This window comes from Lepidochelys kempii, chromosome 9 (assembly GCF_965140265.1).
Source record: "Lepidochelys kempii isolate rLepKem1 chromosome 9, rLepKem1.hap2, whole genome shotgun sequence".
In the NCBI taxonomy this organism is placed as follows: domain Eukaryota; kingdom Metazoa; phylum Chordata; order Testudines; family Cheloniidae; genus Lepidochelys; species Lepidochelys kempii.
The window spans coordinates 29,535,601-29,549,733 of NC_133264.1; the positions used below are offsets into that span (position 1 = coordinate 29,535,601).

The 14,133-nt window shown below is 42.5% G+C and overlaps 1 protein-coding gene across 9 annotated transcripts in view; it reads left to right on the forward strand.

Annotated features, from left to right (window-relative positions):
• The window catches only part of ZIC4 (Zic family member 4), a 33,099-nt gene that overhangs the window by 2,464 nt on the left and 16,502 nt on the right, over positions 1–14,133 (forward strand). For 3 of the 9 annotated variants that reach the window (XM_073359734.1, XM_073359733.1, XM_073359735.1), the window contains 2 exons: positions 3,696–3,780; positions 10,859–11,470. In XM_073359734.1, the coding sequence (XP_073215835.1) occupies positions 3,711–3,780; positions 10,859–11,470 (682 nt within the window). In that variant the 5' untranslated portion in view covers positions 3,696–3,710. The other 6 variants (XR_012160774.1, XM_073359731.1, XM_073359732.1 and 3 more) reach the window with 5 other exon arrangements.

Below are 14,133 nucleotides of genomic sequence, written 5' to 3' on the forward strand. Positions count from 1 at the left end.
GCACGGGCGGGCAAGGAAAGTTCTTGGCACCCACTCACCCACAAGGGAACGGGCTAGACACCCACTCACCAACAGGGGCTTGGCAACCTCTCGCTCGCATGGGAAGTGGTTTGGCACCCACTCAGAAAAGGGACTGGCGCCCATTCACCCACTGAGGAAGTGGCTTGGCATCTACTCACCCACGTGGGAAAAGGCTTGGCATACCTCGGGAAGGGGAAATAGCCTGGTACAGACTGGGACTGGGAAGGGGGCTTGATACTGGGCTAAGGGCAAGAGGCTTCTTCCCCCTCACAGGGCTGGATAGGGGACTTCTCTGCACAGTACAAAGGGGCTTCTTCTCCCCATAAGCTGGGATCCAGACGCACCGGGAAAGGGGCTTTTTCGCACCCACTGGGAGAGGAGGAAGGGGACTTCTCTGCTTCAGCTCGGACAGAAGAAAGTGATTCTCCGACCCCACAGAAACCCAGCTTCCGAGGAGGCAGAGAGGGGAAGGATTCTACGCACCCAACGGGACAGGAGAAAGTAGCTTCCCCCGCCTGTCCTCCCCTCCCCCCCGACGGGGATGGCGAAGGGATTTCTCCCCCCTCACTTGGACAGGAGGGAAAGGAGATTCTCTGCACCCACTGCTGAGGCGCAGGAGACCGAGCCGGGCAAGCCTAGGGGAGAGGGATAGATAGATCAGCCCCAGGGGGAAGGCTGCTTGCTAAGGACAGTGGCCGCCGGGCAGCCACAAACAGCAGAACACTCGCTGCTTGGAAGGGCTGGGACTACACATTTCCAGGCGGATGCACTCGGGGGCTGCCGGATTGTAAGCCCTGGATGGAGTGCAGAGGGGGGATTTGCTCCTTTCCCACAGAGCAGAGGGAGGTACGGCAAGAGGAAGTCAGATTCTCCTCCTGGGTTTGACCGTTGAACATTCATTGCTATGGTGCTGCTTTTCTGTCGCAGTTTCTTTCCTTTCTGAGCAGTGAAAGGGTTAACTGTCTCCTGGAAAAGGTCTAGTGGACAAGTTACTAGACTTCCGAGCTTTGACAATAGAAACCCCTAATTGAGAGCCTTCCTTGGGGAGGGCTCCCATCCCGGGTCCTCGCTGACTGACCCGTTTGTTTTGCTTGCACTGCCAAAGTGCAACCTTCTAGTAACATTTCTCTTCCAAATCAACTCAAATCAAAAGAAACGCCTGCAGATTCCCCGTCTTACCCACCCGCGCGCAAAGCGAGTGGTTTGGTAACTGATTGATGAGAAACGTTAGGGGTTTCGTGAATTAAAGGAAACTGGCAAGTTTGCGGAGAGGTGGTTCCTGCAAACTCCCTCGCATTCAGCTGTAAAATAAGTCCCCCTTGAGGTCTGACAATGCCTCCAAACCGCGATAGACGTTAGGCGTTAATTTTCTTGCCTAGTGTTGGAAATGTAGTTAATCAGTTTGCTTAAGTGGTGAAGGCTAAAGCTCTTGAAGTCGCCGACTTTGGAAATACCCTAGAGTTTGACCTCTGACCTGCGACCAACAACATGTGCCAGACTCAGAGCATCCAGCACAATGCGTGGTTTCAGTGTCTAACCTGGGGCAGGACAAATAGACAAATGTTTGCTGTTTCTTCTCTTTCCTCTCATTTTAATGATTAATCATATCTGATCGCCCTTCCCCCGCCTTTAATTCCATCTTTTGTTTTTAATTATCCGCCCTGACTGTTCTTTCCACCCCTTGTTTTCCAGAATAGCTTGAATACCCATGAAATATGTTCAGGGCCAAACCCCAGAGGAGAATCTCTCCTCCTTGGGCGATTCTATTTGAACAGTTTAGGCTTGTTGCTATCCAGAATCATTCATATTAACTTATTAAAAAAGAACAAGCTTCATTGACATATTGAAGGCAAACATTAAATCTTCATCCCATTTCCTTAACAGGTGGGGTAAGTAAAGATTTCCATGGATGGTAAATGGGGATGGAAAGACATATTTTTGCATCTGATAGTATTTGCGGGGTGTGTATTAAGACTGTAATAATTCCAGAGCTGTGTGTGCTGTGGGCCGCTGAGCCTCCTACTAGTTTTGATAAAACTGCCGGTGTAGTAGCCCGCTGAATCAGAGCCATGTTTCAAACAATACTTGCTTACAGACTAATTAGTTTTAATATGGAAGTGTCCGGTCACCACCTTTGATCCGTATCAGAAGTCAACGTTTTCTAGCGGTCAAATAAGACACCTAACACTACACATTTCACTACAGATATAAGCACCAATTGCTATTCAGTAAATTAATAGCCTCAGAGAAGAACATAAATATTGTTAAAATTTTGTAAGCAGAAAAGGCATAGGGTGAGCATCTAATAGAATAGGCATGATTAACAGTTAGCCTTAACTTATGTCCTGTTGATGACTGTTAACTAGGAAGAATACATTTGAATCTATAGTTATAAAAAGGTTAGTATTATTCATCATAAATAATGGGACAATCTTGCTCTCTTTACTCAGACAGAGGGACTACTCACGTGAGAAAGGTGGGAAAAAATAGAAGCCAGTGTTTTTAACTAAGATTTATTTTCAAACAAAATGTCATATGGAGACCATTCAAATACTAAATACATACACTTCATTTTTTTGGTCAGGTTTCAACAAGTTAAACTCTTTTTTCCCCTGCCTATTTGACTTTTAAATTATCCCAACATTTCCAATCCTATGTCTTTACCAGTAAAGAACAAGTTTTAAAAGTTCTCTCGGTAAAAGAGCAGCCTTTATTGATCTATTTTAATAATCTTGTGTGAAAGTTTGGAAGTTTTATGTTAAAGCTCCTGGATAGGTTTTATGGTTATCTTTATTCCCACACTAATTTTCATCCCAGTGGTAAAAAAGCTGAAGAGGAAGTAAAATTATTTTTAAAAAGATTGTGAATGTCCATTATAGCCCCATGAGCAACCGTAATTAATGAGATCTGTTATTTCTATTAGCATTGCTTTTTTTATACTTCCATCCTGGTATACTAAAGGAAAGCTCTTATGATCGAAGTGATTTCAGATTCCTGCTTCCTACTTCGTTGATAACATCATAAAGTACCTTTAAATTCAAACTTGCATTTAAACGTTTAAAATCCTGATTCAAATATTGCACCAAAAATCAAGTAAGCATTCCATATTATTCGTACTTCTCACTGATAGATTAAATAGGTACAAAGTTGTCTAAAAGTTAGGGCATGAGCAGTGACAGTAGTTTGTTTTGCACAGAGAGGAGTCGAAAATTATATACAGTGAAAAGTATCAACTTTGTAATATTAATGTATATTGACACAAGTAAAAACGGAGACAACAACTTGGGCAGGAGTCTTGCAAACACGACGAAATTTTCAGAAGTGAAAAGTACAGAATATATTCAAGTTGGTAGTAACTCGCCTTAAAAATACACTGTCAGAAGGTGAATGCCAGATCAAAGCAGAGTTGAAAAGATGTCCTTTCATAGATTTTTAAAAATCAACCATAGAAACTTCATTACTTTATAAAACGTGCGAGCATTTTGGGGAAGCCTCCATTTTTACCTCTGGAATATCTGAAGGGTCAAAGAAAGATTGAGTTCCATGAGTATTAGATGCCCTTTTCTTTTTAAAAGTTTCTTTTTACATGATTCTAGAATCATATACCCAGATAGTCATTTTATAACACATATAAATGTTTTTACTTGTTACTTTTCTCCCCTCTCACCGAACAGGAACAAAGTCCGGAAATGAGACACAAGACTTCTCTGGTAATGAGGAAAAGAAAACGACTTTACAGAAACATCCTGGAAAAGTCAAGTAAGTCAAAATATGCCTTTTTTTGCAGTTCAAAGGAGACCATTTTTTTTCAGCTTAGTGTTTAAGGTACTAGCATAAACACAAATCAGTGACACAACGCCCCACCAGCGGCTGCCTAATCCTGCTCAATGCCTATTCATTTGGAGGTTCTAGAATTAATATTTGACGACTCTCTCATTGAAACAACAACCCCTGACCCTATGTGATTGCACTGTCACATTATTCTATGACATATTCATCTTGAATTCATTTACGGACGATTTGATTGGAATGAGGTTTGACATGTATTGGATCCTATTAAAGAAGAAGACTTTGATCTTGCTGATGGGGTTTACATGATATGTATCATCTTTACTAGGGATAGCAGGCTTTCACAATGTGGTGGCTACCAAGCTTTCAGGAGTTAGTGACTGACATCTTATCTGACAGGAATACCTTAATCTTGAGGTATTGAATGATATATTCTATTTAAACTAAGCATATGATTTGGTTTATCTTGGGTACCTCTAGTTTCTAAAATGTGGGAAACACACACACGTACGACTAAAGTGCCTTCATTTACCCCTTCGGCTTCTGGATTTTCCATACACTCTAGAACATCCTGAAGCAAATTGATCTGACTAAAAGAAAAGAAAAATGAATTAGTAATACAGGAGGAATATATTCGGAGTTCATGAAATGTTCTCTTTCCCCTTTGAAAATTTCCCTTAGCAACTTCTCTCTAAACAATATCTCTTGATAGCATTTTGACAGTGTATCCAAATATTATTTTGCTGCAGTTATGTGTATCCCTTCTATCAGCTCTTAGTTTTAATGATTATTATTTCAACTCCGTCTTAAGACTCAGCATACTTATGACATTTATAGCCTCAAATCCGATCTTAATAATCAAGGAATAAGTTAACATAACTCTTCAATAAATTCTTCTAGTTGTTCTTTACCTTTCTATTTCCATAGTAAATATTACAATTAGGATTTTCAAATCGGGATTAATCCTTATTTTCACAGATAAAGCCTGAGCTTTAAAATCTCAAGGTAAAAAATTAATGACGTTAAATCGAAGTTTTAGCTAATAGTACCCATTTCAGAAAGGTTGTCATATAACAGACAGTAAGATATATTCCATGGAACTAACTGAAAAGTTTCAGGTTCCTCAACAGTAGATTGTCTAGAGAAGTTTTGGTGACCTAACAAAAAACTAAAGGACAGACTCTGGTCAGATACGGCCGTACAAACATCATTAAAGAGGACAGTAGAAAGCCAACGCGGTTAGTATTAGTGTATGTGAGAGCAGAATTTGGCCCCAAGGTAGACAGTATATTACAAATGTCCACTCTTTGTATATGGTAAAGCTGACATACACGTCAAGAAGAGTGTTTGGCATTTATCATGAATAACTCTACATTTACTAGAAAATGCCTTATTATGAGTATATATTTATGCTGAAATAAAACTAAAATAGAGCAGTTGGACTGTAGCAATTTAGTGTGTGTGTGGGGGGGGGGGATGGGGTGTGTGTGGGGGGAAGGGGTTGTTCATTCTCTTGATTGCACGAAACATGGAAGCTAAACTAAACCCTGAGAGAGAAATTCAGTAAACCAAAGTCTGGGGGATAATTAGGCTTTGAAATCGTCACCATATCTGATTTTGCTAAAGGTGGCGAGGGACAGGCACAGATGGGAGAAACACACAAAATACTCCACACATTCACTTTTTATGTGTGTGAAATTATTTTTATATTTGTACAGCTATAGAAGAAAAAAATAGTGCTTTGTTCAACTTTTGCAGCTGATTCCCAATATACTATACTCAATATGTAGTATAGATGTCTTTCCCCCAAGCTGTGCTCCAGTTTATTTATTTAGGCTCTTATCTGTGTTAACCAAGCATCATTCCTACAGCCTACTCTGTGATAGGGGAAGCTTTTGACATATGTGCTGGAACTAGGGGTGCTGGGGTTGCAGCCGCACCCGGCCCTGGCTTAAAGTGGTTTCATATATATACATATATATATGCATTTACCCATTCGTTCAATGGCTCTCAGCACCACCCCCACTATAAAAATTGTTCCAGCACCCCTAGCTTCTTGTGTCTCCTGACCTACTGGCCTGGTTTCACAGTTTATTCATTTAATTACTGTACTGCAAATCAAATGTTGATTCTCTGATTTTATTAGGGAAAGAATTCGTGAACACCTTATGTCAACATGTACCCTTTATATAGCATTCTACCACAACCAGGCAGTATTCACCAAGGGATACACAGTAACCGCTTAGATGTATAGGGGGGAACTGATTACTCAGTCTACAAGTCACTGATTCCTGGTGCTGCCACGTCTGAAGCTCCAAATTTTATCTCTTGAACACCCTTTGTGGCATTGGCCCTCGGGTGATGGGACAAGAAGAACAATGGAGTTCTTCACATGCCAGTTCCCTATAACAACAACCACAACCCTCCAATAACACTGCCTAATGTTTGGGTTCCGTATGCCGTCTTGCGATATCTCCGTTCCACGACATAAAACAGTATTGTGCAATTATTTAAAAAAGGAGGACTTGTGGCACCTTAGAGACTAACAAGTTTATTTGAGCATAAGCTTTGGTGAGCTACAGCTCACTTAAAGCGTATGCTCAAATAAATTTGTTAGTCTCTAAGGTGCCACAAGTCCTCCTTTTCTTTTTGCGAATACAGACTAACACGGCTGCTACTCTGAAACCTGTGCAATTATTGTTATCCTTGAAGACTCCTTGTACCGAGTCCATGAACTCCACTATTAGTAGAGAAGAGGAATTCCCCTGCATTTGCCATGTTGGTTTCAAAATCTAGATTGGTGGAGTAACCCTGCAAACCTAATGTGGCAAAGGAAAATAGGAGGCTTCATATATTTGAGGCATAGCCCATACAGTATGGATTATCTGGTAAAACATGGCTCATATTGCAGACGGGATTAACGACACCTAAGTAATCAGTTGAGTGAGTGGTGGTCAGACAAGGTCAAGCTGCCAAAGGCCTGCATTAACAAGCACTCAAGTTTTCAAAACATTCTGCAAGAGATGTGTAATTTTGCCGATTTTGGCCAGGTCCTCCTCCTCTTTTCTAATCTCTCCGCCTTCCCTTAGTCATGTGCGCGGCTCCCCCCTCCCCCCCCGTTCTCCTCCACACACACTAGTAGAACTCCCAAGGTACACAACAAATTATAGGAGTGAAAATACTAACTTCACCTAATATAATGAGAGAGACACCGAGTGGCACTTTTTTTCCATTCGATTCATGAAGAAGAAGAAGAAGAAGAAGAAGAAGGAAAAAAAAAAAGACTTCAGGATTTAAGTAAGGGCCGAACAGAGCCAATAGTATCTGACAGGAAACCATCACAATATTTTAAAATAGCCTAGGCAAACTGGTGATAACATTTTTTAATTGATAAACTGTTCCAGATGTTTTCTCCCTTGACTGAGAAGTGTCAGAGTTGATGGATAACAAGTATGTAGAGATGAAGTGTTTTAAGGAGGTATGAGGAAACAGCTATATTTGGAAGTCACACTCTCAGTATATTTGTAAGTAGCAGATTAATAATTCCTAACCTTTATCTCTTCTGTGCACTCGTATTGAGATGGGCAGGAATAGGAATGTCAAATGCATTACTTAGTGCAAACAGACTTGAAAGTTAAGATGTTGTGGCACTAACTGCTGGTGTGTGGTTTAAAATGCCTGAGTAAACATGTTATGTAAGGATGGATAACTAATTGTATCATGTGTCATTTTTCATCATCTCAAGTCAAAAATATGTACACAATAATGTAAATACAACTATCTAGCTAAATACTAGCTTTGTGTTATAGAAAAAAGAGTCAAAGCCAGGCTCATCCCAAAAATATGTAACCGTAGCCAACGCTGGCTATGCAAAGCAGTAATAAAAATGTCCTGTATATAATTACGTATGTCCTACACTTTAAACTTATGATTACAAGTCATTGGCGAGTTGCCTGTGTTATGAGAATAGCGCGGTTTAGGTATTAACATGCCAGCCGTTATCTTGGTTTACTACTTAACATAAAGATGATCGTTTACAGACGTAGTTAGCAATTGTTAAACTTGTATGGAAATGCAAAATTATGCGTCTTAACTTGGAAATTGCATTGGGGGTTTCTAACTCCAGATGTAGAGTGAATATTATAAAGTGTCCATAGCCAAGGTAATAGGAAGTCAATAAATAAAAATTGTAACAATGTGCAAATATACATTCATTTGTTGTTTTATTTTTAAAATGTCTTTCTGTTATTGAGCGAATACTATTTATGACTATTGAATTCTGTGATGACCTTATAGGAAGATATTTATTGTTATGTTTTTCTTTCCCAAAACTGACGCCCTGTTTCCACTATCTTTTTCCAGGATTTTTTTTTTTTAACTCACAATACTCCTCTTTAAAAAATTAAGTAGAGGCTTTCTCCTGTGCTGAAGCTCTAAGCTTTACTAAATCTATAAGGCCTCAGTGCATAAAGCTAGAAACCCTAGACTATACTTTCATCACTAACAATGTAAATCCTACAGGCAATGTATTTTCTTTCTTCTAATGAGTATAAAAATTGGAGAGTACTTTTATATGTATTTAAGGACTTTTGTTAAAATCGAGGTATGGTGGTTAGATTGCACAATTCCGTAAGTGGAAAGAGAGAGAGAGAAAGAAAGAGGGAGATCATTCCCTTTTCTGGGTTAAATACTGTTTCATTCTTAATGTAACGATTTATCATATTACTGAAGCAGCCATTAACAAAATAACTGTTGACATTTAAATATGTGGCGTGGGATTCCTCCAAGAATCCTTTCTAAGATTTGGTATAAAGATATAATACTCCTAGAACTAGCCAAAATGTGTAATCTTAGGAAGTAAGACTGTAGTGTCGCTTAACTACTATTTCTCAAGTAGAAAGACCAGTTATCTGTGCTGTCAACAAGTGTCGGAAACCTAAAGAGTTGCCCAGCTCTGCTTCCCATGATGTGTTCTGTATGCAGAACTCGTCCCCTAGCATTGTCCTCCTTTCAGTTTAAGAAAAGGCCCTTGAAATGCTCGTACATGGGAAAGATTTGTGTGTGCTATAAATAAACAGGAGTCAAAATGATTGGGGGGGGGGAATCCTAGCGAAGCATCAGAGCTGAATCTGAGCATTAAGTTTAATCAATAAAAACTTGCTCCCACAAAGGATGCTACTCGAGGGAGACTGAAGCAGCCCCATGCTTCCCTTCTTCCTTCAGGAATGACCTTCAGGCAGGAGATGGAGACTTCAGTAGGATTTCACAAACCAAGACAAAAGTGCAGCCCCGCTCTTTATTCAAAACTCGAGACAGTGACCTGGCGTTGGGTGGCAGGGGGGGGGGGGAGAGAGGGAGGGTGGATGGTGCAGGCTCAGGACCTGTCTCCCCCGCCCTATTTCCCCGGGCTTTTTGTGTGGCCGGAGCACGGAAGTTAGGGGAAGCCCCAGCCCGTCTTTGTTGCTGCGAAGAGTTGCGAGCTGCACTTTAAGTCACCCCGAGATTGAACAAAGCACCGGGCGCGCGAGCGGCCAATCAGGCGCCTTGTTCCGAAGGCAGCCGCGGCTTGCCAGCGCTACGTGCGGCTGGCGGGGCTCCGGGGCGAGCGCGGGCGCGGGGGCGGCTGCTTGGCGGTGGGGGGAGGCAAGGTCCGGGCGAGCGGCGGAGCTAGCCAAGGAAGCAGACGGGTTTCGGAGTGCAGAGGCTTCCGGCGGCCGAGCGGCGCTGTCGGCCTCCCCGGGGCGAAGGGCAGAGCGCGGGGAGGAGGAAGCAGGGAGCGGGCACCCCGGGCGCGAGCGGCAGCGCGGCTGGAGCTGCTTCCCCTTGGACTGGCTCCTCCTTCGGCTACCGCCGCTCGTTGCCGCTAAGCGCCAGCGAGGAGCCCGGGCTGGGCCGGGAGGTTGCCTGGCCAGCCGGCCCTGCCCTGCGCTCTGCGTGAAACGCAGCTAGCAAACAAAATGCGGGGAGCCAGCGCCGGGCATTGCTCGCTCGCGAGGCGCATGGCGGGGGGAGGCTTTTAGCGGAGAAGGGGGCGCCCCCAGGCTGGAGCCTGCGTAGCTCCCTCCAGCCCCTCCCCCCTCCCCACACATACCCCCCGATAAAGCTTTTCAGTCTGAAGCAGGACCCGTCATCGCTGACGTCAGCGAGCAGGCGGTGGCCAATGAGAGCACGCGGTGATTGTTTCGCTCTCTGGGCTGGCGCCGGGTCCATGAATTTCTATTCAGCAGCCTCCCAGCGTCCTGCTGCTGCCTCTCAAGCGTATAGGATTCCACGTAGGCATTAAGAGGGAGGAGAGGGGATGGGGGGGGGGTGGAAGAGAGCAGGAAAACAAAAAAACAAAAACAAAAACCAAACCAGCCCCGGCCCCCTTCCTCCTCCTCAAAAAAAAAAAAAAAAACTTTGGAGAAAAAAAAAAGTTTCGCCTCTCTCTGTCTCTGTCTCTCTCCTCCCCGCTGTCAGGTGACTTTTTAGAATTAGAAGCTAATGAGCGTGGATGCTTTGGGGAGCCCAGTGATGGACCCTGCTGCACTCTCCAAACGGAACACGGCGCTGAGATTAGTAGACTTGGCAGGGGCTCATCACCACCATCATCATCTCCACCCCCCTCAGAGCATGACAGGCTTCCCGGGCTTCGCCGGGCATCCCCACTCAGTGGTTCCCACGCACCCTGGGGAGTACGCCGCGGAATCCCGCCTAGGGCCGAGTCCATTCCGGCCTGAACACATGGGGCACCACCACCACCATCATCATCATCATCCTCCTCATCACCCTGCGGCCCTTAAACTCAGCCCTGCCCCTCATCCTCATCCTCACCACCACCACCACCACCATATGGCAGGCCAAGCTGAGGTGGTCTCTAGTCAAACAGGAACGTTTGGCCCGGCGCAGGCAACAGCAGTCCCTTACCCAGTGTCTCGCACAGCCCAGGCTATTCCAGCAGGTAGGGACTTCTTAATACGCAGAGATCTGACAGCTCCAGTCATGCCAGGGCTAACTGAGCAACACACTGCTGCAAGTTCTCACCACGGAATGTTTGTCTCAACAACAGGTAGCTACCCCGGACACCATGGTCACCACCACTCAGAAGCTGGGAATCATTCTCTGTTCTCTGGACTCCATGAGCAGCCTCCCCATGCAACTCCAGGTGGCCATCTAAACGGACAGATAAGACTGGGGTTACCTGGAGAAATGTACGCCAGGTCTGAACATTTCACTCAAGTACCAGCCTCCAGGACCGATCCTTTTGCTGCTTCCTCGCTTCATAGCTACGGTGGCATGAATCTGAACGTGAATCTGGCTCCACACCACGGCCCTGGTGCTTTCTTTCGTTACATGAGGCAGCCCATCAAACAGGAACTCATCTGTAAATGGATTGAGTTGGACCAGACTCCCAAAAAATTATGCTCGAAAACTTTCACCACAATGCACGAGCTGGTGACTCATGTCACAGTGGAGCATGTTGGAGGACCCGAGCAGTCCAATCACATATGTTTCTGGGAAGAGTGTCCAAGAGAGGGGAAACCTTTCAAAGCCAAATATAAACTTGTAAATCACATCAGAGTCCACACAGGTGAAAAACCCTTCCCCTGCCCTTTCCCAGGCTGTGGGAAAGTGTTTGCTAGATCAGAAAATCTCAAAATACACAAAAGAACTCACACAGGTCAGTATTGAAAGCTATCATTAATTTCTTTATTTTGTTCAGCGTCCTCTTTAAGTAGTGTTTCGTTATGGAGAATGAATGCACACCAAATAATTATTTTAATTACATTCTTAGATTTGTTTGCTTTTTTCTCCATTTGCAAAAATGAATAAATCTCAGAATATATGTATAGAAATTCTAAAGCTTATATAGACTGATACAATGTTTGTTCATCTATATCTTTATAAATACTGAGAGATATGAATACTCCACGTCTATTAACACAGGCTGGGAATTTTTTTTCTCTGGCAGTTTAAAGTAGTTGGGGGCAATGAAATAATTGTGCAAGCTCACAAATTAAAAGTGAACAATAGAAATTACAGCTTGTCTAGTCAGTTTTGACTGATGTCGGTGAGATGCTGCTGCCTCTAACATTGTGAGAATAACACAGCTGCAACCTTTTCGTTCAACAGTTTTGTTTTGGTCAGAGGGAGTTTTTAATGTTTGATCTGAGTAACAGTGACATTTGTAATGACCATTACCATCTAACGTCTCTGTGTATTTGCAAATGTGGGGAGCTGTACATTTTTATTCTAGAGAGGAAAAATAGCATTATTTCGGCCTGTACATTTTGAAATGTCATTCGCAGAACTGTTAAGTGAAATTAGGACATGTGTCAGAAACATCTGTTAGTCCTAGTTCACAGAAAGGAAAGTAACTTGATGGAAGATTTTGCAAAGCGACGTTTGAACTCTTCCGGCCAGAAAGGCATCTATAATTAATGAAATTGCACGTAGAAAGTTTTCACACTTACAGAAGCAGCCTGTGAAGTTGTATTAATTAGTTTAGCAGCCGGTGTTTGTAGTCTCTGGCGCTGGCTTTTTTCTGAAGAAGAAGATAAGAAATAAGCCCTTTTCGGAAAATTAAATCTGTTCCAGTATAGGGTTTTCCATCTTCCACCCCCTCCTGTACAGCCTTCTGCACTGGTAGGGAAACTACATAATCCTATTGTAAGATCTGTTTACAGCCAAACGATTTTTTTCGCCCTCCAGTTCATAAAACTCCCCCTCCCCCACGGTCGGTATTTGCCTTGACCCTGGTGCCGTTGCATTTTTGTGCTATAGCTCAACGAGGTACAATATGCGTGAGAAATATACTAATTTTGTATCAATGTATTCTAAATATAGCGCAGTAATTTTACAGCAGCCATCACTAGTAACATAGTATTTTTCCACCGCTCATTTTAAATCTCTATTCCAACGTTTTATTAGTCTAATAGTCGATAATTTATTTTTTTAAGTAAAGAAGACCCCACATAATATAAATAATACCCTGAGCCATCTTCTTGTTAGTTCAGAACAGGTAGAACCATTAAATGGGATAGCTCATCCCTTAATGACAGTGTTTTTCTTAAGTAAACAAACTTTTACTGCTCTTTAACGGCCTCACTGTTTGAAGTCTGTGAAGCAGAAAATGGTTAAATTCTTAGGGAAATTGACCTACATCAGAGAAGCAGGTTCAGGGTATCCTAGGTTCAGGGAATCGTAGATTTGGGTTTATTAAACGTGATTTCGTACGTACATACTTTTCACTTTAACTTTCCCAATGACTAATTGCTGCATTCTGAAAAATCCTGCAGGGCCTTTACGATTCAGTCGTTTCTATTCAACACCCAGAAGTTGTCAAAAACAAAATGTTTCTGAAACTGTAATAGAACTTTGTACAAATTATTCATGAAGACAGTTCTGAATTCAACAGGAAAATAATTGCCTTCTCAAATATTAATGACTGCATTTCCCTGAGTCTGGGAAACTGGGTGGATTTCTTGCGATTTGGGGATTTTCACGATTAAATTATATTTATTATCTAATTTATAATAACAGGGAACAGGTAGAGATGGGAGGAATTCATTTTCCTGTCCTTTAAGCTGGCCAGGAACACTAGTGAAAAGTGGGAGGTTGGAAACTCTATTCCCAGCGACACACATGCATTTTAACTTTTAATTGATAGAGCTACTAGTCAAAATTTTATGCTACTCCCCTCCCCCGTGAGGATTTTGTAAATACCTTAATCCACTCTCAGAGTTGGGGGATTATATCAAAATCTCCAAGAAGCTGAATGTCACTGAACAGTTTTGCACAGCTACAAGTGTGGTTTTAAAATGGCGGTCTAGACTCTTGGCTTCTCGATAGCCTTTATAACTTTTTACATGTAGCCTTCCAAATGCAGGACGTTTAAAAATGGCCTTTTCCTGAAGTATAAATGTTTACACATAGAAAAAAACCTTCTCTTTAGAAAGGAACACTTAAAAATATTTGCATTGCTGCTAGTTACTGAGGCATTCAAAGAATGCAAACCAGACAGATGAGAAAACGTTGCCCTTTTCAATCTCTGAGTTGATGATACCTGATTGTATGAAAAGGCTTTTTAATTACTATATCAGAGAGGTTAAGCGAAGTTAAACATTTTTCAACACTTGAAAAATGAGGAAGCAGCCCAATTTTACCTGAATGTAACTCACTTTGCACATTCACGATGTTTATGAGGATGGCTTTCCCTGGGGTCTCCTAACTTACTGCTTGTTTGTACTACACTAATATCCTTGATTTGTTGTCACAGCTCAAGATGCTGAAGGTCAAACTGTTTCCTTACGTGAAACTGTAGTTGGAATATATACATATATG